General features: G+C 41.4%; 1 protein-coding gene across 1 annotated transcript in view; it reads left to right on the top strand.

The window, feature by feature from the left end:
* LOC144773280 (cohesin subunit SA-2-like) overlaps nt 1-24,816 on the top strand; it is a 550,419-nt gene that overhangs the window by 153,210 nt on the left and 372,393 nt on the right. The window contains exons 6-8 of the mRNA XM_078658214.1: nt 10,261-10,332; nt 17,456-17,660; nt 22,212-22,363. Of these exons, the coding sequence (XP_078514340.1) occupies nt 10,261-10,332; nt 17,456-17,660; nt 22,212-22,363 (429 nt within the window). The remainder of the gene's footprint in view (nt 1-10,260; nt 10,333-17,455; nt 17,661-22,211; nt 22,364-24,816) is intronic.

Genomic DNA, 24,816 nt, shown 5'->3' with positions numbered 1-24,816 from the left:
AGACAGGAGGTTAATATTTTAAAACTTAAGGCGTTCCTAGATGAGTTTCCAAGTCCCAGAATACAGGTAAATCACGTAAAGCATCTATTGGCAGATATTACACTCAAAGAAATAGAGGACGTGGTGCAATCACTAGCAAATGGTAAAGCATGTGGAGAGGATGGACTTTCAGCTGAGCCACACAAAAAGTTTTCTACAGTATTAAATTCTGAATTGTTAGGATTAGCTAACCATATCCTGCAAGAGGGAGAGGTACCACCCTTCTTTAAAACGGCTGTAGTAGCTAGTTTTTTTAAAGATAAGTAAGATGTGCATTCATACAGACCAATAAGTCTTTTTAAATACTGACTATAAGATTATAGCTAAATTACTGGCCAACAATGAGTACGTGTATAGGGTCAGTAATACATTCAGATCAATGTGGATTTCTATTAGGGCGACATCTATCTTTTAATACTACCTTTTTAATTGAGGCTTTAGATTATTTTTATTTTTTTAATTCAAATCATTTTTATTGAAGAGAAAAAAGGGAAACAAAAGGAGTACAATACAGTAAGGCTTCGATTGCATAGATTGAATCAGATGCGTTGCTCGACAACAATACACAAAACTGACAGGAAATCAAATCACGCTTGTCTGGCATTGCCTGTAAACAGGACTACATGAGGATAATTACATAAACAAAATAAGGAAATAGAAACAAATGTAATTACATGACAATCCAAAAAGTATAGTTACATGACACTCCAAGCTATCAATAATGAGATCAGGTATAGGACTCTTGCTGTGACCAGGCCTATCACGGAAGTATACAGCATTGAGTATTACATCACGGAGGATCAAAATGAAAGGAAGACATATCAAGTGATTTCCAGAGTTTCTTGTTGGAAGGTCGCCAGGTGGCAGATTGCAGCGCCGGATTATCTGCTCCTCTCAGAAAGGAAAGCCAGTCCTGCCAGATTTTAAAGTTAACTTCCGCTGTGTTTTTCCATTTACAGAAAAAATCACCTTAGACGCCAGTGTCAGCATCAAATCCAAAAGTTGGCGATCTTGTGTGTTCGGTAATTGTGGATCAAGAGCTCCCAATATAACATACACAAATTCCCTCACAGGACTTATATTGAAAACATGGTGTATGCAGTCAAAAATCTTCCCCCAGTAAGTCTGCAGAAAGGGGCAGTGAAAGAGCATATGGGCGAGATCGCCGACCCTTGACTGACAATTCCAACAAGTGGGGCTTTCTCTCAAGTGGCACTTAAAAAGTCTATCCGGGGTCCAGAACGTCCTTTTCAACAACATGTATTTAGTCTGGGAAAGGATTGGGGCACCTTGCTGGATAAGGTGATTATATGGATTGTATCCCGGTCAAACCCCACGCCAGTAGAGTTGGGTTCCGATTCCCATTTGGTTTCAACCTGTTTGTGGGATTTCCTGGGCAGAGGGAGTAGGAGCTTACACACTTTAGACACGAAGTGGCCAGCGTATATGAGACGAGGCAAATGGGTCACAAGCCAAGGTGTGTGAGGGGCAAGGCCACAGTTTGATATGATGGCTTTCAATTTCAAGAACCCGTAAAAGTCCATGGGCGTTAGGTCATATGTTGCCTGTAAAATCGAGAAAGGAAGGGGCTGAGTCCCCTCATAGAGGTCCGACGCCATGTTGATGCCTTTCTTGGACCAGGATTCCCAATAAAGAGTTTTGCCATCAGATTTAAGACAGGGGCTTCTCCATAGGGCCATAAACGTGGATTTTCTGATTGTTAAATTTGTTTTGTGTGTTTGGTCGAGCCTTAAGAGAGCCTGTCTAGTATTCAATATAATATATTTGGAGTGAGGCAAGTGGGACAGATCCATGGTAAGCAGGGCCGGTAAAGGTGCGTGAGCGATGATAGATTTCTCAATGTTTAACCACATCGGAACATAAGATGGGGAGTCCACCAGCCATTGCGCCCCTTGTTTGCATAGAAATGCTGTTTGGTAATTTCTGAACGAGGGAGGACCCAGGCCGCCTTTTTCTTTCGCTAGTTGCAGCTTTTTCAGTGATACCCTGGCTTTCTTGCCCTGCCACGGGAATCCACCAAACAGTTTATCCACCTTATTGATGAAGTCATCAGTGAATGACATAGGAAGCATGCTGGCCAAGTAATTCACCAGCGGGGTGGACATCATTTTAAGGGTTTCAGCCCTGCTCCACCAGGAGAGGAACTTAGGTGACCACCCGTCAAGTAACGAGGAGATCTTCTTTAGGGTTAGTTCCTCATTAACTTTTAGAGTGGAGATTAGATCCTTACTAAAATCAAGTCCTAGGTACTTAAAACAATGTGGTTGCCAAGTAAGACCGGAACTTCCAAGGATTTCCTTGTTACCAATGTTATTAAGGAGTTTGACCTCCGTTTTATCCTTGTTCAGTTTGTATCCCGAGACCCGGGAAAACTCATCGATGGTTGTCATAAGTGCGGGGATGGCCTCCTCTGCTTTCTCCGACATAATAAGCACATCATCCTAATACGCGGTGAGTTTTATAGTGCAGTCCTGAAACGGAATACCGGCAATCGCATCATTATTCCTTATGTGGTAAAGAAATGGCTCGATCGCCAACAGGAACAAAGAGGGAGATAAGGGGCACCCTTGTCTCGTTCCCTGTTGTAACCGTAGAGAGGAGGAGAAGGAGCCGGCAGCCCTAACCTTTGCCATAGGGCAAGAGTAGAGGGACATTACTAATTTGGTGAACGTTACCCCCAGGTTGAACTTATGTAAAACTGCTTCAAGGAAAGACCAATCGACCTTGTCGAAGGCCTTTTCGGCGTCTAATGTTATTGCCGCAGTGGGTGTGTCCAGGAGTTTCGCCTTCTCTAGAACGTGCGCTAGCACCCTAGTGTTGTCACTGGACAATCTGTTTATTAGAAACTCTGCTTGAGAAGGGTGGATTAGCTGAGGCAGTACACGTTGGAGGCGAGCAGAGAGGATCATGGCTAGAAGTTTGCAGTCAAGATTAATTAGGGAAATGGGCCTATAATGTTTCGGAAGAGAGGGATCTTCCCCTCCTTTGGGAGAACTGCAATTATAGCCTCAGCCAATGTACCCTTAACTTCGCCTGTGTCATTTATCTCCCGAAAGAGGTGGAGAAGAGATTCCACCAATAGAGAAGGAAAGGTGTTATAATATTTAGCCATCTGGGCCGGGGGCCTTTTCGCACTTCAATGATTTAATCGCTTGTTCTATTTCAATAGACGTGATCGGTTCATTAAGGCGCAGTTGCTCTTCAGAAGAGAGCATTGGGAGGTCACATTCGTTTAAGTAGTCCTGAATTTTGTTCTCTTCCACAGATATATTTTTGGCATACAAAGCCTCATAAAAGTCTTTAAATACCTCTGCTATCTTGTCTGGTTCTGAGTGAGCGTTCCCTGAAGCGTCCTTATACGATTATTTTAGTCAAAAAAAAATTCCGGTCCAAATTATGCTGCTAGATCCTGAGAAAGCTTTCGATTTGGTCCAGTGGGAAAGCCTCTTTTATATTTTGGCCACATTTGGATTCCCTGCTAGATTTATCAGCCTGATCTCAGGTTTTTATAGAGGGTCCACAGCACAAATAATTATTAATTCTAGCTGCATTGGCACATGCAATGTGTTCAGAGGAACAAGGCAAGGCTGCTCTCTGTCAGCAATACTTTTTGCACTTTTCATAGAGCCATTACCAATAGCCATCCGATTGAGTAGCAATAGAACCACTCCAATGCAGGGGATGACAAATATAAAGCTGTATGCTGACAACATAGCCCTCTTCCTTAAACCAGATCTAGAGATACAAAAGGATATATTTGAAATTTTTCAGAGGTATCAATTGCTGGGAGGTTATAAGATAAATAAATCAAAAACAGAGATTCTACTCTGTAACACTGCACTCAACACTTTAATGTTAGAATTTCACTTAGCAGTTAACACCAGGCCCAAGATATATTTGGGAATATATGTCTCAGAGAACATTAATGATTTATACAGTTAAATTAAAATCAAAAGTTTATTTTTAAAGTGGAACCGTTTTCCGTTGTCAATAATCGGCCGAACTGCACTGATTCGTATGTCTATCCTACCACTATGCATTTTTTTCTGCTATTCAAAGTGCTGTACAGATTACTTTTTTTAAGGAAGTCCAGGGCATGTTTACTCCTAGGAAAATCAGATATTAGATTTTACAGTGGAATGTGAAACGTAGACCGCAATTTTTTAGCTACTATGGTATTCCGGTACTCAATGTGACAACCCGGCTATCAGAGATACATGTCGGGGAAGCTTCCATACTTGATAGGGATAATGTGTTAAGGTGGATGAATAATGGGTACTAAAAGATACAGAATTGTTTAGATGGAAACTGGAAAAAGTGGGATGAAATAAAACCCAGCATTCAGCATTATACAGTATCAATACAATGGTCCTTTATTAGAATAAGACTTTTTTTATCCAATCAAAACCCCACACAGATTATGATATCGGCAGAACTCATCGAAGATTTGATAGAATCCAATACTCGCTGGTCAATTAGTTATTGGGTTTCACTCCTATGTAACTATGTGGCAACTAAACTGTACGAGAAAGCGCAAGCTAAATGTCTGGCTAAAGATGATCTCTGGATACCAGCTTCAGTGTAGGATAAGATAAGATAAATGAGTTCTATTTTTCATTATTAAAGGGCACAAATATGCGCCGTATGCAATTTTACACTAAATGCTTGATATATAGATATCCCACTTTTCTTCATAAGATCAATCAACAGATTCCTGCTAATTCCTGGAAGAGGTTAATTGGATACATACGTTTTGGACTTACCTAAAGTTGAGTCTGTTTTGGGATGATGTTATTCAGTTCTGCTGCCACATTTTGCAGTTGCAACAACCACTGGATACTGTGACAGCCGTTCTCGGATATTCATCCACATTAAATGTGGATCTGATATTGAAAAAATAATGGTATATTATATCTTTAATAGCTAGGTCTTCAATCCTCCAAAACTGGCGCTCCAAGGAAATTCCCACATTTCAACATTTCAGATCTAAAATAAGTAGGATTAAAATGTTGGAAAAAAGGTATGCAATGAGATCTGGGTCATACAGAAAATGTATGGGTAATTAATTAGGGATTGTCTAAAATGTCTAAAACGACTATAACCTGTTATGTTCTGTTTTAAAAATGGAGAACTGGGATTTACTTAAAACGGCCCTGGGGGACAGGGATATGAGGACGATCTGGAGCATTGTTAACACAGGTGCCCCCATTTCTAAAACAGCAATTGAACCAAACCTGAATGAAGAGGTATGACGGGAGCATTTTAAAACCCTCTACACCGTTGAAAAGCCTTGTTGAGGACATCTAACAGTCGGGCCACCTTTAAAGTCGGCTCTCGCTGGGGATGGTACTGCTAGCAATCTAGATCATGTAGCAAACCAAGGTATTAGCACAAGTCTATTCATAACTCTAAAGGAGATCGAGGGTGCCCTATTAAAAATAGCTCCAGGATCATCCGCCGCCGGACCCCTGGGTTGTCGGCTCAAAGGCTGTGTTTTCAGTATGATGCCATATAGGTTGTGCTACCATTGCGGCCGGCCCGGGGGGTTGTAGGCCCTATATTGTGTATTCCTATACATGTAAAATAAAGGTCTTCAAAAAAAAAAAAATAGCTCAAGGTAAAGCCCCAGGTTTGGATAAGATCCCTGGGGACTTATATAGGAGCGAACCAGCCATCTGGACCTCGTATTTCTTTGGTCTTTTTAACGCCATAACCCAGGGTATGAAGATTCCATATAGCTGGCTGGGAGCAGAGATTATTCCAATCTTCAAAAAAGGATCCCCACTATTGCCAACAAACTACAGACCCATAAGCTTAATAGACATATCCCAAAAACTATTTGCAAGGGTCTTACTAGCCAGGCTACAATCCTGGATGGAAGAAAAAAGGGTTCTGTCCCCCCTCCAGGCGGGGTTCAGTGAAAAGATATCAACCCTGGACCAGGTATTAAGGCTTCAGCTCTTATACTGGAAGACAGTCCGCCTCCAGGGGGGGAGCTTATATTTGATTTTTGTAGACTTGAGGTCAGCATTCGACCTGGTGCCACAGGATAAGCTATGGTCAGTCCTTCTTGAAATGGGAGTCCCGGCATATCTCATCGAACTCTTTAGGAGATTGCATGAAGATAATTATGCCCAAATTAGATTTGGGAAGGACGGCCAACTTACAGCTCCAATACCGGTTAATCGTGGTGTACGCCAGGAATGCGTTTTAGCACCGACTCTTTTTAGCCTCTATATTAATGAGCTAATTAATGAACTAGCAACAATAAAAGATCCAGATGCTCCCAAGTTAGCGTCCCATCAAATTTCAGCAATGATGTTCGCTGACGATACTCTCCTGGTTTCAAAATCGCCCATGGGGATCCAGAGGGTTTTGGACAAATTTGAACTTTTCTGTAAGGAAAGAGTTCTAGTCATCAAACTTACAGAAAACTAAATACATGGCGTTCAATAGCCCAACAAAAATGTAAATGTAAATGTAAATGTAGACGTATTTGTAAAGCGCACTGATACTCCTGAGTGTCCTGGCGCTGTACTCATACCGCTAGGGAACCCTTCCTGGTTTTTCCCCGTGAAATGTCCACTCCTGGGCATCCCCAGGGTGCAACCAGGCATCCCTAGCGCTGTAGGGGGCCGTTGTGGAGACTAAGCAAGCTATTGCCCAGAGTTGCAGCGTGGGACCCATGCTTAGAGTAGGCACCGAGGCGAGAAATCAGGTCCGAGGAATTATGAGCCCAAGATCCGCCGAGACCAGCCGAGGCAGGAATTGAACCCTGGTCTCGGGCCAGACCTCTGCATCAGGGTCTGCCGCTCTAACCATTGAGCCACACTTCTCCAAAATCTCGTTCTAACCCACAACTAAATGGGAATCCCCTGGAGAGAGTTTCATCTTCTAGGTTTTACTATTGCTTAAAACATGAAATGGGAGGCTCACATGACCAAGAGCACATTAAAACTAGCCCAATCGACTGGTGGCATAATAAGGGTCTATAGCAAATCAAGTAAGAAAGATGTTAGTCCAGCCCTAGGCAACTATAATGCCCAAGCTCGTGGGGGAGTACTTTATGGTGCTGAATTATGGGGTCATTGTAAACTAGATTCCCTTTTACAGGTAGAAAACCAACTCCTTAGACAGCTGTATAGACTTCCTATGAGTACCCCGCTGATCCACCTATGTCTAGACTCAGGACTAATGGCGATAACAGATACTTCAAGCCTTAGACCCATATTATACTGGCGGCGCCTCTGGTCCACCCCCGAACTAGTGTCATATAGGGAGGAGTTAGCAGAGGTTATGTCAGCTCGGGGTGCATCTAACCTTCCTTGGCTTGTACATATAAAATCTGTACTGACTAATTTGGGCTTAGGCGACTGTTGGACGGACCCTGAACGTGCCTGCACCCAAACCACAAGAAAACATATCAAATCTCGGTTCGAAGAATACAGAAGGGCCCAACTATTTTCTTGCCCAGGACCGGTAAACTATCCATGGCTTTTTTGGAAGTCAAGGATATTGCCCGTTTCGAGCCAATATTAGACTTGATTACACCGGTGGAGGCAAGAAAGATTTTTCTACAATTTAGGTTTGGGGTCCTTCCACTCTGCTGGTGTATGGCAAAGTAGAGTAAGGACCATGAGGTTCAGTGCCCTGCTTGTGCACGTGTTCTTCGCCTGTCCTGGCTACCGCAAGGCCCGGAAACGATGGCTGGTACAGATTTGCAGAAACATTGGTTCCAGGAACCATCTGGAAGCATTTCGGATATTGAAATCTGATCTCAGTATACCGATTGTGTTTTCAGTTTCTAGATTCTAGTTTTCCTTGTGGTGCACTAGAAGGGCCCTATTGAAATTATCGAATGAGGTCTAGGGTATCTGGCAATGATTTTATTTGGACCTGTTTTTAATTGTCTATTTTAAATTATGTCCCTGTTTTTACTTCCCCCTAGATTAGCTTTTTTAAAAAAAATATTTATTTATCTATTATCATGCATCTCCAGATTTGTATTGTATAGCTCGACTATCCGTATCATAGCTTCTGTATTGTATCTGGTACTCGAAATTTTAAGATACTGGTGCTGTTTCCCCCTCCCCAATCCCCTATTTTGATACTTGAGATTAATCATGTTGCTGTATATGTTTTTAGTGTTGCACTTTTAAAGGTCGTAATGACCGAAATAAAGTTTTACTGAACTGTTTTAAAATATCGGAGATGCTGTAAGTGGTGAAATTGTAGTAACATTTTTATTAGTTTTTTTGCATAAATGTTAATGAAATTTTGTATTGATGTACTTTCCTAATAAAGAAAAAAACCGGATTGCAATACCTGTGCTCTACATTACATGAACTGGCTGAACCCCACTCTAAAGATCTTGCATATGTTGCGAAGGACTTGCGACATATTACCTGAACAAATGTTTATCTGCACGGAATATGGCCCATGTTTTGAAGAACACAAGATGGATTTGTGCCCCGGCTTCCTGTTGATCAGAAGTGAATGGATGCTCAGTGCTGGTGTATTTCAGATGGAAGACCAAAAGTGAGTCTCTTCCGATGTGCACCTGATTGCCACGAGATGCAACGTTGCAGTGACCCTTTTGTGTATCGGCCAATCACCAGACAGGTTAGATACCAGAGGTGGGGTTTAAAGGCCTGCAGCTGTCCATCCTCTCTTCTCCTTCTCCCTCACCACCATCATAGGCGAGTATTGAAATATAAACACAGCCTCCATGCTGAATGTGACGCAGCCATGTCTTTTAGTGCCTGTATCTCCCGCCGGAGGAAGAGAACTGATGATTTGTTGATCGCCCCTGCTTTCAGAGTTGATTCAAACCCCTCCCCGTAGCTTCACTTGCTCCTCTGTTTGGAACCAAACCCGGGATGATTTTTTATCTACCCATCTTGGCGGAAGATACTCAGGTAACATTTCTTTACTTATGCCAGCTTCACCCCTTACCCAGGCCACAGTGGGAGCTGGGTTTTAAACCCTGCTTGCTAAGTCTAGATTAATTAAGTTACCCCTGTCCTCAATGTCTTCTTTTCTGTATGTTTTACAAATGTCCCCCAATTCTATAAAGACAATGGGTTAACAAAATCCTGCTGAAGCCCTCCCATTACCTGACATAGCAGAAACAATGGGGAATCTTGATGCAGGGTGGGAGAATGTATGCATTATCTCGTACATTGGCACTCTGTGTAATCCAATGCCTCTGGAACTTGTTTTTCTTGCTTCCAAGGTCAGAGAAACAACTGTCTCTTCTATGGGATCGCTAGTCTCTTTTGCTAACTTTGCAAAGTAAGAGCAAAGTCAGTTTCGTTTCTGTTGCAAGAGGGCAAAGACTGTAAACTTCAGCCACTGTTGTGCACGATACATTTCTCTGATTATGTTCAGCTTGTGGTCGAGATGGGACGAGTCTTTGAATTATCTAGAATTGGGAATTGTTTAAATGAATTGAGCATGGGATGAATTTTATTAGCTAAGATCTATTGTTTACATGCAGATCATGCAGTAACAGTTAAAAAACAAATGCTTGTTTTAATTGAATAGCACATGATAGTGTAATGATTCCATGTTAGCGGCAATACTGTGCTGTACGAATCTCTGTTAATATATATGTATGCAAGCGGTACACATTTAAAAACATACACTATCTGCAAAAATGGAGACAACTGTTGTGTCTGTATGCTCCCTCTTTGCCCACCCCCTTTGCATTGTATATATTCACTCAGTACGTTCGCTGAAGCTATAGAGTTTGAGGCTGCAATGACGAATTTGCCTGGGCTGTTTTAGTTTTCGAGGCCAGCCCTCTGCAAACGTGTGGCTGCCTTTTCAGAATTGGCTGTGATCAGGTTTTCAGCAAAGCAGACCTTTTACACTGATTAAGTCAAATTTACATCTAAATCTAAAAAAATCCATCCATTCCAAAATAATGTTCCTAGAACACTGTTTTATCACTGATCGCCCATGCTCTTGCCGGTTAGAAACTAACACTGTGTGGATGCAAATATGTTGAAATTGATTAACAACAGTTGACTTAGAATGTTGAACCTTAACCGATTGGTATGTGTACTAGACCAATGCTAATATCTGAGTGATATCAGAATTGATTAATGTGTTGTATAGTCATATATGTAGATGAGATCGACAAAATAGGAACTTACTTCATACACAAAAATACAGTTTTTTCTCTTTCCTTTGTAGGAAACTGGACTGCAGTTTAAAAAGTTCATGGCTTATCCTTGGATATTAACTGTTACGTGGCCTGTGGACATGGTGAGCTGACAGACAAATCTGTGTGCTAATAACATTGTTGACCTTAAAACCAGACTGAAAGATCATCCCTTCCCCTCCATTAGCTCCTTCAGTTGTGGCCTTAGGCGACGAACTTTGACAAGCTTTAATGACCGGCTTCACTTTTAATAATGATACATTACAATTGTATGACAGACAGAATCATAACACACATCCTGTGTTTGGAAATCTCCATGAAGGGCAACACTTTTAAGAAAAAAGGGCGCATCTTAATGACACAATGAATTGGGATTTATCCGAAAAGAAGACTCGTAGCACTTTTAACGCCTAAATCAAAACATTGTTACATATTAGTATTATACACTTTATTTGTTCCCATTTTTCTACTATCAGGTTGCAGTCCAAAATAGAACTAGGCTATATTTGATACGTTACTTGCTTTTGTTGTTGTCTTTTTCCCAGAAGGAATTTACCTGCCCACTACTGAAGAATAAGGGGATGTACGTTGTTACAACGCATGCTTTTAGCACGCATGCTGTAACAACGCAGTTTTTATAACGCATTCTTTTACAATGCATAACAGAAAGGGGGGTTGGATAGTGAATATTTTAATTTACTATTCCAACACCAGTCCCCGTTGACACTAGGGAAGGTGTTGGATAGTAGATTAAAAGTATTCTCTATCCTTGAGCGCCCCCCAGAGTCATGTGTTGTAATAGAATGCGATTTAAAAACCGCGTTGTAATAGCACTGCGTGCTAAAAGTTGCGTCGTAAACGACGTTCCCCGAATAAGGGAATGAGAAACTGTCTCCCTGCCTCTATGTATTTATTCATGTTAATATCATTACGAATGTTATGTAGGCGCGGTTAAAGGAGCGTGCAGCAGGAGTTTTCTGTGTTCAGGGCCACATGTATCAAAATAGTATTTTGCGATTACCAATTAGCGATTTTTACCGAGTCGCTATTTTGGTAATCGCAAAATGTTATGGAATCACTAAAGATTTAGCGATTTCTTAATATTACCAAAATAGTGATTCTGTTAATAGGTAATTGCTTTTGGGTAATACTAGTCCATTTGTTCCTATGGGCCTAAAGGCCCATAGGTGCGAATGGTTTTGCATTAGCTGATTTGGGATTACCTAATTGGTAATCGCAAATTGTGTAATGCAAAACCAAGGGTGCCTGGGGGCCAACGGCCCCCCTGAATTAACCCCCCAAAAAATGTGCACATGTAAAATGGACACATGCCTGTGTGCGCTAAATGCCACTTTGAAATATTCATTTTGTATGCATTTTCAAAAGTTGCACATGGTTACCATCGACTTGGAGTCAATGGTAATAGTATTTCCTGAATTCAAATTTAGCATTAAGAAAATGCTTGGTACATGTGCTTAGAGAAACGCAAATTGCGATTCCCTATTTGTAGTCGCGATTTCAGGTAATCGCAAAAAAATGCGATTACCTAAAATGCACTGTCAAAGCCATTCATACATCTTGAAAGGCTATTTTCCATTCGCAGAATAGGTTGATGCATGTGGCCATTAGTTTTCCATGTTTAGCATAGCCTGTGAAAAGAATTGACAAGCATTAGCTCATCACACGCTCTCTGGTGGGAAATAAATAATTAAAGCACTTGAGTCAAACTCTAGATAGACATACGAGCTCATGAGCCCGAGCGTGTCCTTGTCTCAGAAATATTTCACAAGTCACGGTGATCAAAGATAAGGAAACATTGCGGCATACAAGAGAAGTGTGTATTGTTCCTTCTTTTGACACCCACACCATCTACTGGCTAAAGGAGAGTATTGCATCTGGAGAGAACACAACTGTATGGGCTAGATGTATCAACATTACATTTTGGGAGTATAATAGCGAATTTTACCGATTCGCTATTATGGACTCTAATTATTGGAATCTGCTAATATTTTGCCATTCCTACGCATTCCTTAATTGCGACTCGCAAAATGGCACTTTGATGAATGCAAAAAAGTGAATTTTTCTAGGAAATCGCAAATTATCAACAACTTGAAGTTGGTGGTAATTTGCGATTCCCTAAAGCAATATCGCAGTTTGCGATGGCTACTAGAATAGCATTTAGGGAATCGCAAATTGCAATTCTGTAAATGCATGCGCAAAATAGGGAATCGCAAATTTTGCGATTCCTTATTTTGCAAGTGGGTTTTTTCTTCCCTACATTGCACACTACGATTTTGCGATCTCAAATGGTGAAATTCTGCGAATTTCACTGTTTGCAATCCCAATTTTCCTTGATACTTCAGGCCCTATGTCTTTAAATTAGCAAAACCTGATGCCTCACAAATATTTTACCAGCTTAGCTACTGGTGTACTATTTAACAATTAAAAACCTGTATTTTAACTGTGCAAATTTTAATTGCTGTGAAACTGAAAACCCCAAAGACTGATTTTGAACAAACTGTCACAGAAGGTGCTCAAGCCATAACTCAAACCACCTTATTTCCTGCCCCAGCCTGGTCAACCAGTAATAGAATAGGAAGACTGGATAGATTCCTTTGAAAACTATCTAGTAGCAATAGATGGTTAGAGTTTTACTTCAGAATGGAAAAAACGTGTTACTAATAATTACTTTAGTAAAGAAAAAACAGCATACATTCAAGTTTTACCAACTGCAGTAGATCTTCACCATCCAATATCAGACGTTTATAAAGAAGCAAAACAAAGATTAGAAGCGAGATATACAAAATCAATGAATGTAGCAATGACAATACACAAATATTATATACAACCACAAAGGTTGTATCAGATGGTGGAAGAGTTTGAAGCACAATTTAGCGAGTTGGCCATAATGTGCCAATTTCGGAGCAATGACCGATGAACTGATAAAAGACCTGGTTATTGTGCAATGCCACAAAAAAACTGCAAGAAAGACTTTGGGCAGCAAGGAAACCAGCATTAAAGTAGGCTATTGAAATAGCAAAGATTGTCAAGGAATCATCCGCATGTTTGAAGGAGATGGAGCACAAAGGCAAACAAGATGAAGAAGTTGCAGTGACTGAACATATGAATAGTGATGTGATTTGGACTAGTAAAAACATAGGAAATTGTTACCATGCTGGAATGCCTGTGGGGAGTGGGGCTATTGGGAAAAAGAAAGTGGCAGCGAAACAATGCAGAAGATGTGGAAGTAACTTCCACTCTTCAGATTTCAAAAATTGTTTTGCATTAGAAAAGGAGTGTAGAAGATGTGGCTAAAAGGGGCACTTTGCCAGAGTTTGCAGAAGTAATAGCAAAGGAAGTGTGGCAACAGTAGAAGATGAAATCTAGACAAAGGAAAGGATACTGAGTGTGCAGGATGGAGATGAGAACGAGAATTCAGGAAGAAGGAATGTACCCAAGGCAGCTTTCACACTTTATAATAAATTAGTTGATCTAATAATGGACTTAAGATCAATGTTTACTATTGTGGCTGAGGATTTATGGGAGAAGGAGTGAGTTATAACCAACATATATTAATCCCACAGGATTTCAGGGAAGTTCAATTGATGTTTTGGTATTTATGAAGTCAGCTATAATGTTTAAGGACAGGATGATACCTGGGAAAGTCTATGTAGCAAAGTCAGGGCCGCCAATATTAGAATGGTTACACCAATACATCATAAACATTGTTATCATCCTGAGAGGTAGAGATAAAGTGATGGTTGTTTAAGGTGTACAAGATGCAGATGTTGAGTGTGTTGGAAAAGTCAAGGATGTATTTGATGCCATGTTGGGAGCACTGAAGGGTTATGCCCATAACATTGTTTTGAAGGAAGGGTCTGTACTGGTGAGACATAAACCAAGAAGGATAGCAGTATTATACAGGAAAGAAGTAAAATAGTTGCTTGAGGAGATTGTTCATAATGTGTAATAGAGCCCATTGAGCCCAGTGGTATTCACCAGTAGTCATTACCAAAAAACAATGGGAGGTTGCGTTTTTCTGTTGACCATCATTCTTTTAATCAAAATATAGTGTTTGACCGATGTCCTTTGCCAAATATTACAAAGATGGTGCTGATGTTGAAGAATACTTTTGCAAATTAGACCTCAAAAGCACTTTCCACCAGATAAAGCTACACTCTGACTCAAAGGCACTCACTGCTTTTATAATAACAAAAGGGGTGTTTGAATTCAACTGCCTTCCTTTAGGTCTTGCTAGTGCTGCCAGTATATTCCAACGCTTGATGCCAGATATATTTAAAGGCCAAAATAATATTGTGTTATTTCAGGATGACATCCTGGTATTTTTTGGGGAAACCTTAGAAGAGCACGGTATAGTTTTGTAACAGGTACTGTTAAAATTGAAAACAGCTGGTTTAAGATTGAGACGAGAGAAGTGTTTTTTCCTGCTACACAAGGTGGAATCACTAGGCTACATGATCTGCGCCCAAGGAGTGAGACTGAAAGGAGATTTAGTTAAGGCTATAAGGGATGTACCACGGCAACAAAATAAGGATCAATGAAGATCTTTCATGGGTCTTATGGAATATAATGCAAAATTTGTAAATGGATTTGCACATAAGACTGAACCAATGAGGTCATTGCTGAGAAAGGGATAATCATTTGTGTGGTTACACAGGAAAGAAAAAGCTTTCAACTTAGTTAAAAAGGACATAGTGAATGCCGATATTTTGGCTCAATTTGATGTTAAGAAAAGAACCTGTGTGACTGTTGATGCAAGTGCAATTGGAATAGGAACGGTTTTGATGAATGGGAGTGTAGAGAGAATGGTGGCTTTTGCGTCTTGCTCATTGACAGATGCAGAGAGAAGAAACTCTGTCAATGTGAGAGAAGCACTTGCAGCTGTATGGGCCCTGAAGTACTTTAGAACCTACATTTGGGGGTTAAGTGTACCTCTTATGACTGACCACAAGCCATTACTGTTTGTTGCCAGGTGGGTTAAATAATGTGTCAGGTAACCTAGCTGGACTTGCTTCAAGACTACAAGATTTTAAGTACAAGCTAGAATATATACCAGGGTTGTGCGGTAAACAAGCAGACTGTCTATCTCGGTTACTGTTGCCTACACATGGGGAGGATGAAGCTGTAGAGGTCGAAGAAGTGATTGCCAGTGTGGATGATGTAGTAGTAGAGTGTGAAGAAGCAATAACACAGGCGGAATGGATGCGTGCCCTTGAAGAAGACGAGATTTTACATGAGGTTATAACATTGTTGGTAAAAACGAGTAGTGTAAGAGAGAATTGTGTTAGAGTTGATGTGAGACCCATCGTAAAATCTTGAATGAGGTGTGTATTTGTTAAAATGGCATGTTGATACGTGGAGGAATTTTTTTATTTGGTAACGTTGAGGAAAATAATATATGAATTAGCACATGAGGGACACATAGGCCAAACTTTAACAACCATGCATCTGAAGGAGAATTTCTGGTAGCCAAAAATGTATGAAGAGGTGGTGAATTAAGTGTGTGCTTGTAATGTATGTAAGGAGAGTGAGATGAGATTAACGGTTGGTGGTGGTAATGCCCAACCACATACAAAATCCTAGTAAACCCCAAAGTTTGTCTTGACTTTATAGGACCATTGCATGGGTTTGCACGCAAATTAAAGTATGCAATGCTTACAGTTGATGTACACACCAAATGGATGGAAGTTGAATTTGTGAGTGAAATAACAACTTCTACAACGATCAAAGTATTTAGCAACGTTTTTACTAGGGATGGTGTGCCAGCATATTTAGTCACAGACAATGGTACACAGTTATCATCAAGGGGAATGCAAAACTTTCTAGTTCCAACTAGGAAGAACTTTGCAGTACCTCATTCTACCACCCACAGGCTAATGGCATGGTGGACAGGACAAATAGGTTGGTTAAGGGAGTAATTGAATTGGCATGCAAGAGCAAGCTGGATGTGAAGAAGGCAGTGCTGGATTCAGTATGGGCGCATCAGACCTGTGGCAATAATGTAACTGGTCAAACATCATTCATGATGATGAGTGGTAGGGCAGGACAAACACAGTTTGTTCCGTGATGATGAAATAAGAAGATGGAAAAGAAATTGGAGATGACAGGAAACTTCAGGATTGTAGAAAGGAAAGTTGGCTGAAGAGTGGTGATTGGGTTAAGGTGAAACCTGGACAATTAGAAACTGGTTTCTCAAAGTTCAGAGGACCTTATCAAGTTCGAAGTGTGAAGGGAAATTATGTGGTATTGTCTAATGGACAACAATAGAACAGGAGAAGAGTTGGTGTTTATCAAAAGAGCACTAAGAGAATGGAGGTTTTGAGAAACATTGAGGATGATGAGTATAGTAGACCAATGTTCATGAGTGACACTGAGTGTTTTGGTGGTTCAAAAGGGATAGGTGCTTCAGGTGGGTGGTGATGTGAATGAATCACAAAGGCAGTTACATGTTGTAGAAAGTAAGACCACTGAGAGTTAATCCACAAAGAACTCATAGGATGCCAGCTAGATTAATGGAATGTGTGAGATAATTTGTGGTACTTCACCCTTTTCTAACAGTTGTGTGAGGTTTTTCTGTACCATGCCAAGTTCATATTGTTTTTCATTACATATGGTTACTGTATGTAACTTGTTTTTGGGCCTCTGTTTTGCCCGGTTTACCTTGTATGCTTTGTTTGTATAAATGTTTTGTTGGTTATGTGTTGTCTGTTGTATACTGTTAAATGTGTGTGTAGTCATGTGTTGTACTTCAAATTAAACTGTAGAAAGGAGGGAGATGTGTAGTAAATAGTATTTGTCAGTATAGCCTGCAGTAGACTGTGTAGTCATCTGCATTCCATGGGGGTGCCATGGAGCTGTGGGGGGAGTCAGCTGGACTGCTGGATGGCAGGGAAACAGCGTTTCTTCTTGTGGCCTGCGCAACTCAGTAAACTACACTTTTCCCATAAGGTTACGTGAAATGTCATCTTAATGTTTAATCTTTTGATGTTTTAAGGATTGTGTGTTAATGAATGATGATTGTATGTTTTATGATCAGTATTAGGTTAATTGAAAAAATCTTTACTAAAGTCGTGTTGTGTGGTAGTACACAACTCACTCAGCATGATTATAAAAGAAAGATGTTTATTTCCTCAGAGTTTTGTAGTTATACAGAATGTACACCGCATTATGCACTACACATCATTACTTTATCTTTTTGTGATTTAGGATAATGAAAATTATCCACTCATCAATCCTGGGCCTTACTGGAAGAAATTCAAAACCAATTTGTGCGAGTTCATAGCGATGCTGGTCCAGCAGTGCCAGTACAGTGTCATCTATGACGGTTATTTGATGGACACCATAATCTCACTGCTCACCGGGCTGGCGGACTCGCAGGTCAGGGCGTTCAGGCACACCAGCACCTTTGCAGGTCAGCAAACGACTCGAAATGCGAAAAGTGTAGTATTGTGTTTTTCCCCCCCATAAATGCTTGGTTTGGTGTCCGTGTGTCTTTAATGAGGGATCTTCTTGTTGTCTGTTTATAAACATATTAAATAAACATATTTCCTGAAGTGCAATCAAGGTCCCACTTTTCATCATGTTCTATGAAATTTGGTAGCTTAGGCCAAGCATCGAATCAAGATTGGTGGAATTTTATGTTCATATAGTGCACTTATGGATGAGGACTTTACACTAGCATGCTGGAATTGCCACGTCTCCAAGTTTATGACCAGTCATTTTATTCTGGGTGTCCTTGGGTGAAGAAGCCTGTAAAATCTGATTGTATTGTATGAAGAAACATTTACTTCCTTCATCAAGATCGGGTCTGTGGATCCACAGCTTTCTGATTGACTGGGCACAGCTTGAACAAAATGTTGCTGCCACCATATGGGACCTAGGGTCTTGGTCCTTGCATCCTGAAAAATTAAAGTAAAGGAACATAAGGTGACGCATTGCCTGACCCTTGGCTCATATGGAGGCCCCAAAGGGAACCCTCTCCCTCCCCGAGTTAACAAAATGAAAAGGGTAATTTTACTACTGGGTTTGTGGACCCAGGGTTAGGCTTCAAAAACCCCAGAATCACCCCGGGGCCCTTGAAACCTAGTCCCGGATATTAGATCTTTGCTGGACATACTGTAGGATCAAACAAGATTAAAGGGCAGGACCTTGTGCACAACCTTGTGCCTAAACTCCAGCTGAAGGCGTGCATTGGACATCCTGTGCAGTTTGGGTCAATTGCCTGACCAAAACCAAGCCCAGCATCCAACCCTGCTGCACAAGTTAAATGGGTCTGATGCTTGAAACATCACTTGATGTGCGAGTGACATTTTCAGGGTCAACTTACTTTTCGATCCCAACTTACTATATGACACTAATAGGAAATACCTCTTCCAGTCAATCTTTCCAAATTTATCTTCTTGAATACTAGAAACTGATGAGATTTAACAAATTACAGAATGTTGATGACAAAATATCTAGACATTTGGTAACATTTTATTGATTTATATGTTTTATAAAAATTGGTGTTTTTTTGGTAGTAGTCCCATATTTTGCACTGTCTTATTTCACCACAATCAAACCAACATCAACAGTGTTTTGGTAGCCTTTTTGAATGCAAAAGCTCCAGCAGTTTTTGCTTGAATCTTAGTTATGGCTACTGTCCTAATACCACGATAAGAGTGTTAATGAGTTATTTGAAAAAGTTGTATGTCATTTAAAACTCCACACTGTGTTCAGAAAATCCCTCTTTCCGGTAATCAGTTTTAATACGTGAGGCTTCCATAGGAAGCCATTGGCTAGACTAGCAGGTTCAAAATCTGGTATATCACTGCTATTGCATCACAGCAATGTAAAGAATAGTTTTTTTCTCTGCAACTAGGAAATGCTTTCTTCCTTGTTCTTCATATACCTCCCCGGGTCCCCAGAGCCCGAGTGAAGTGATGAAATGACAAATGAATGACAAATGAAGGCGCACCTTTGTCCCTACATGTTTCGACTCTCTGCAGAACTGAAGGAGGCCAGGGGTTTAAGTCGCAGCTTTAGTGATGCAAACCACCTTTTCTCTTGTTACTCACGAGCCTTCACAGACCAACTGTTGGCAGGAGACCTTTTTTCTTTGCTGATCAGGCTCATTAAGAGTAGCTTCCAGCACAGTGCTGGTTCTCTTCTCTCTAATTGAGAGCAGCGAACATAGCAATAAAAGGGAAAGGGGTATGAAGGCCTCGTAGGGTAGTGGGAAAGGTCTGCAGTACTCTGGTATTGAGGTTTAATAAATACTTGCACAAAACTGGGGAGGGAATTTCTGATGGTGATGTGGGAAAGTAACACAACCGCAAGGATTCCCTTATATAATTGGGAGTGGGAGGGGAAGATGCCGCAGACGGCATTGGTGGATGTTGACTAGGCCTTGTCAGTAAATTCCGCTCCGCTCGCGGCATTCGCGGAATTTGGGTAATTTCGCGTAATTGCCCAAAATTCTGCGTTCTGCGACTTCCCGAAATTCGTTGCCTGTTCGCGTTCTCAAAATGCGTGTTAGTGAGATATTTCCCCCCGAGCACGCAAACAGCGATTGCGAACAGTAAAAAAGCCTCACGAACAAGCAATTCCGCGTTTCGCGGACATTTGCGTAACACAAATTCCGCCCACCCCTAATGTTGACCTGATGCCAGGCATGTTTTTTTTTTAAAGTACACTTAGACAGGGTGGGCAAAACTTCCACGGTGCCATGTTTAAACAAAAGAAAATTGGGATTCTTAAGGTGGAGTGGCTGGGTGTGATAGGCCTGGTGATAAGGGAGAAAGAGCCAGAGGGAGATGAATGTACTTTTTTCTTTTTCCCCTCACAAGCTGCTCTATGACTTTAGATACATTTGGGTGCTCTTTGGGGGATGTAACCATCATAAAATTACAGGTGGGTACTCAATAATTGCGAGCCAGCCTCCCTGGATTGTCAAGTGGCCTAATGGGCAACCCAAGCTTCTCTCTCGCCTGCTTAATGTCTCTTGCAACCCCGTGATAAAAAAGAAACCAATTTTTGTTAGTTCCCCATCTGTAATTCTATATTTTTTATATAGGAAAGAAGTGTGACCTAGTAGGACAGTTGATAAACCTGTCGAACAAGATAGTAACAACTAAGAAGTCTCAAGGTCTGTTGTTTAGACAAGTCTTGCGTAGGAGATAATTATGCAAAGACCCCATGAGATTCCAATGATTCTTTTAATTTCCCTTGGGAAACCCATTATGTGTGGAATCTTGATTGCTCATGAGGTAGGAAACAATAAATGAGAATGATTACCACAATATTTTAATTGATTTAAAGTTTCATGAAGACATTTTCTATTGTTCCTAATAGTTTGCATTCTATTTCTGGAGTAATATTCACTGCCTAAAGCATGGATAAACCTCATATTTATGTTATACAACTTTGCTGTTTAACGATTAAACGTTGACCATGTATATTTATATCCTTGGCTACAGGTTCATGACTATTGTGTATTTGATGCACACCTTGATGCAAGGGTCAGGTTGTGGCACAAACACAGATAGAGCCAGTGTATATGTCCCCCCACATTTTAAGTATGTGGAAAGAGGAGGAATTAGCTCTAATACAACATGGACAAAAACAAGGTTTACACTATGGCTGTAAATTTTGCCATGGGATTTAAAGCGATTGAATGTAATAGTCACCTTTGTGTCAGCATGATTTGTTGCAATAGTACTAGAAGACCCCAGCCACGATATAAATACCACATTTGACATGTGTGACAGAAATTGGTCCTTTGGACAGTAATATTCAAATTGACCACCGAGGAGCAATGGGTGCATATGTCCAAATTTCTAATGTCCGCCCACCCCTCTAGCACTTTGATACTACGGAAGTAGCTGCAGACTCCTGTGTGGCTCCTGCTGTAAGATAGATCACCCTGGCGCAGTTGTGCACCTGCACAAACTCAAGAGACGTTCCCTCATTTGCATGGGCCCACGTAATTGAGAAACACTTTGCCTCTATGCTGTATTATAGACGCAATCTCATAGGCAAAGTAGCTGTTGGGGCAATGACTGCGCGCAACAAAGAGGTGGTCACAGTCAATGCGCCCAATCTCCTGAAAGGAGAGAATTGGGGCCTACTCACCCGCCAGACACCACCTGCATGTGAGTTGTAGTCAGTTAGCGGCTGCACTGGCGGCAGCACATTAACTGTCATAGGGCATCTGTGAAAGGCGCACACAGTGAAATGTGTGCTTGGGCAGTTCGCCCCTTGCATAATACTGGGCCCTGGTCAATCAACTCTTACACCGAAGACTAGTACATTGACTCTGACTCTCATTGTGTAGTTCCATAGTTAAGAGCTAATAAAAATGCTTTATATTTTTCCAATAAAAGGCCATAGAATTTCTCATGAACCACAAGTCTCATCTTTTTGTTATGTACGCTTTTGTCAGTTTAACACATTGTGATACATATATTTGTTATTGCTTGTTGGATGAGTATTTTCTCTGAAAGCCAGCAGTTGGTATTGCTGAACAGTCTCTGACAACACACTTGGTATTGTTTTTTGTTTTTCTAAAAGCAGTGAGATTTGCCTGTGTTTGCCATAGAATCTAGGTACCTCCTGCCTCAGAATCTCGTTACCCTAACCCCTTTGTATTTGATACTAAGAGTAGAATTTGATGTACAATAAAGGAAATATTAAAACACGACCATGCAGTCAGGATTTGAGGCAGTCTGACATTCATTGTGGCCGGCCCTAGGCACCGTCACTGGACGGGTGTTCCACTTGACTGTGTCACTGGATCCCAATCCTGTAGGAATATTTCTTGAGGTGAGATGCAACACATTTGTGGCGATGAAATGGAGTTCATTTTAAATATTCGTTGAAATATTAAATTCATTTAGGAAAAACCTATTTCTAAATGATCCTCATGTGTTTGAGAAGCATGTCTTCCTGCTACTAATTGTTTTGGTTATGTGTCCTCTTCCAGCATTGAAAATGCAGAGTGCCCTAGTAAAAACAACTTTGAATTTGCATGCCAGTATGGATAACAACCAAAGACTACAGGAGGTAGAGAAAACCAGATTAACCACAAAGAAGAGCAGCCACAAACTAGACCAGCTGAAGAAAAAACAAGATGAGGTTTGTGTTTTTTATAGCCTTCGTTTTTCATTTGTTTTTTAGAACATGACCATGTTCTGTAGTTCTATCGTCACTCAAGAGTTAATTCTTTCAAAAAATCATAAACTTAGGCTTGCGATTTTTGTAGATGTTTTTAATCTTGGGGTAATGAAAATCATATGTTTCTAGACATAGCTCCACTTACTGATCACCTGTGGGTTGTCGACAGGTAGAAAATTGACAGGTTTAGGGGCATTGCATTTATTCTTTTTTTTACGCCACATGGATAAAATTAGGTATATCCCTTCACCTACACTCATCTCCAAAAGATGTCGGCCCATGGACTTAATCTTCTCACTATATCTTCTTAAGAACTTCACCTTACCGAAAGTTTCAGAGCAGGCCCATCATCCATTATAATGTTCCCTACACATTGCAAACAAATAAACTTACAGCTGGGAGTACAAACAGTACTATATATGTTGAGCAACTTATGTATTTCATAAGAGTTCCCAAGAGTAGGGGGTCAACATCATTGCAATGTCTTATTCATATGTGGTGTGCCAGTCCAGCAAAAGTGTCTCCTTACTTTCTTATTTCCATGCACTGATTTTTTCTTGAGGCCCATATCAGTATTTTTCCAACAGTTGGAGTTCAGATTTGTAGAATATTGAATCCAACTTCAGTAGGCCAGAGTACAATGTGTTTGTGCAATATTTTAACATGAAATAGATTTGAAGCTACTCTTTCAGTCTCTAAAGTGTAGGACTTTTGCCAGAGAAAGTTTAGTCAAGGATTTATATATTTAAAATATTATTTGTGTTATTATTTAGCTATAAGATTGGAACCCTCCCGCAATTGACTTGAGGCGGAGGCTGGGTGCGGATGTGCGGTGGCAATTGTGAACTGCTCTTAACCCATTTTAAAAAACATATTGTATCCTGCGCTGATTACTAGCGTTTTTTAACTTTTTTCTTGCTGCTGCTTTTTGTTTTTGTCTTAGCGCCGTGGGCCAGCTCCTTACAGCTGTGCTCACTAGCGCCTACCGACATCTCCCTACTGGTGTGGTCTTTGTCCAGCTCCCGCGCTGACTTCTAGTGCTGCCATATTTTCTTAGTCGGAGCTGCTTTTACTGACTCCCGCGCTGAGTGCGAGCGCTCCCAACATTTTTGTGCATTGTAAGTGGCTGTGTAATCTTACTTTACTGGGCATTTCTTCTTTTCCCTCCTCTTTTCTACACCAGAGGCGGAAAGCCGGGTGTATTCTCACTATCCCCTTCTCTTTCTGACGCTTGATCCCTCCGCTTTGTTGGGTGGCAACGGCATCGCGGGGGATCCTCTTTCACTTTCCCTATACCCACACGGCTGACGAGGTGCCGCAGAGCATCTCGGGAATTGTAGGCTGCCTGCTCTGGGAACGGCCATTTTTGGAGGAGTCTGGCACGCTGGTCGGCGGACCAGTGGTGCGGGCTGCCTCACTTTGCCTGCTCAGGTATAAAATGGAGCTTATGGTCTGCCCCTGGCTGATTGGAACCCTCCCGCAATTGACTTGAGGCGGAGGCTGGGTGCGGATGTGCGGTGGCAATTGTGAACTGCTCTTAACCCATTTTAAAAAACATATCGTATCCTGCGCTGATTACTAGCGTTTTTAACTTTTTTCTTGTTGCTGCTTTTTGTTTTTGTCTTAGCGCCGTGGGCCAGCGCCTTACAGCTGCTCACTAGCGCCTACCGACATCTCCCTACTGGTGCGGTCTTTGTCCAGCTCCCGCGCTGACTTCTAGCGCTGCCATATTTTCTTAGTCGGAGCTGCTTTTACTGACTCCCGCGCTGAGTGCGAGCGCTCCCAACATTTTTGTGCATTGTAAGTGGCTGTGTAATCTTACTTTACTGGGCATTTCTTCTTTTCCCTCCTCTTTTCTACACCTGAGGCGGAAAGCCGGGTGTATTCTCACTATCCCCTTCTCTTTCTGACGCTTGATCCCTCCGCTTTGTTGGGTGGCAACGGCATCGCGGGGGATCCTCTTTCACTTTCCCTATACCCACACGGCTGACGAGGTGCCGCAGGGCATCTCGGGAATTGTAGGCTGCCTGCTCTGGGAACAGCCATTTTTGGAGGATTCTGGCACGCTGGTCGGCGGACCAGTGGTGCGGGCTGCCTCACTTTGCCTGCTCAGGTATAAAATTAGAGGCACTCTCCTCCGCTCACCTATACCCCGCTGGAGCTTCTCTCCCTTAGGGGCGATACAGGCAACTGTACTAGTATCTTTCCTGGGAGGCACGCCTTGAAAAAGAAATGTCTTAATTGTGGCTGGCGACTTACTCGCGTGCCGGCTCCACTCTCCCTCGATCCTCCCAAATGTTTCCCTTGCCTGCTTCTCAACACTAGATCCCTCACCAGGCACTCCCTTGACATCTACAACCTCTTGTCCGAGGCAAACCCTATATGTCTTTTTCTACCTCAGACCTGGTTGGGTG

This window comes from Lissotriton helveticus, chromosome 8, assembly GCF_964261635.1.
Source record: "Lissotriton helveticus chromosome 8, aLisHel1.1, whole genome shotgun sequence".
In the NCBI taxonomy this organism is placed as follows: domain Eukaryota; kingdom Metazoa; phylum Chordata; class Amphibia; order Caudata; family Salamandridae; genus Lissotriton; species Lissotriton helveticus.
The sequence above is the reverse complement of the archived record's forward strand: the minus strand, read 5'-3'. Positions and strand labels throughout refer to the sequence as shown.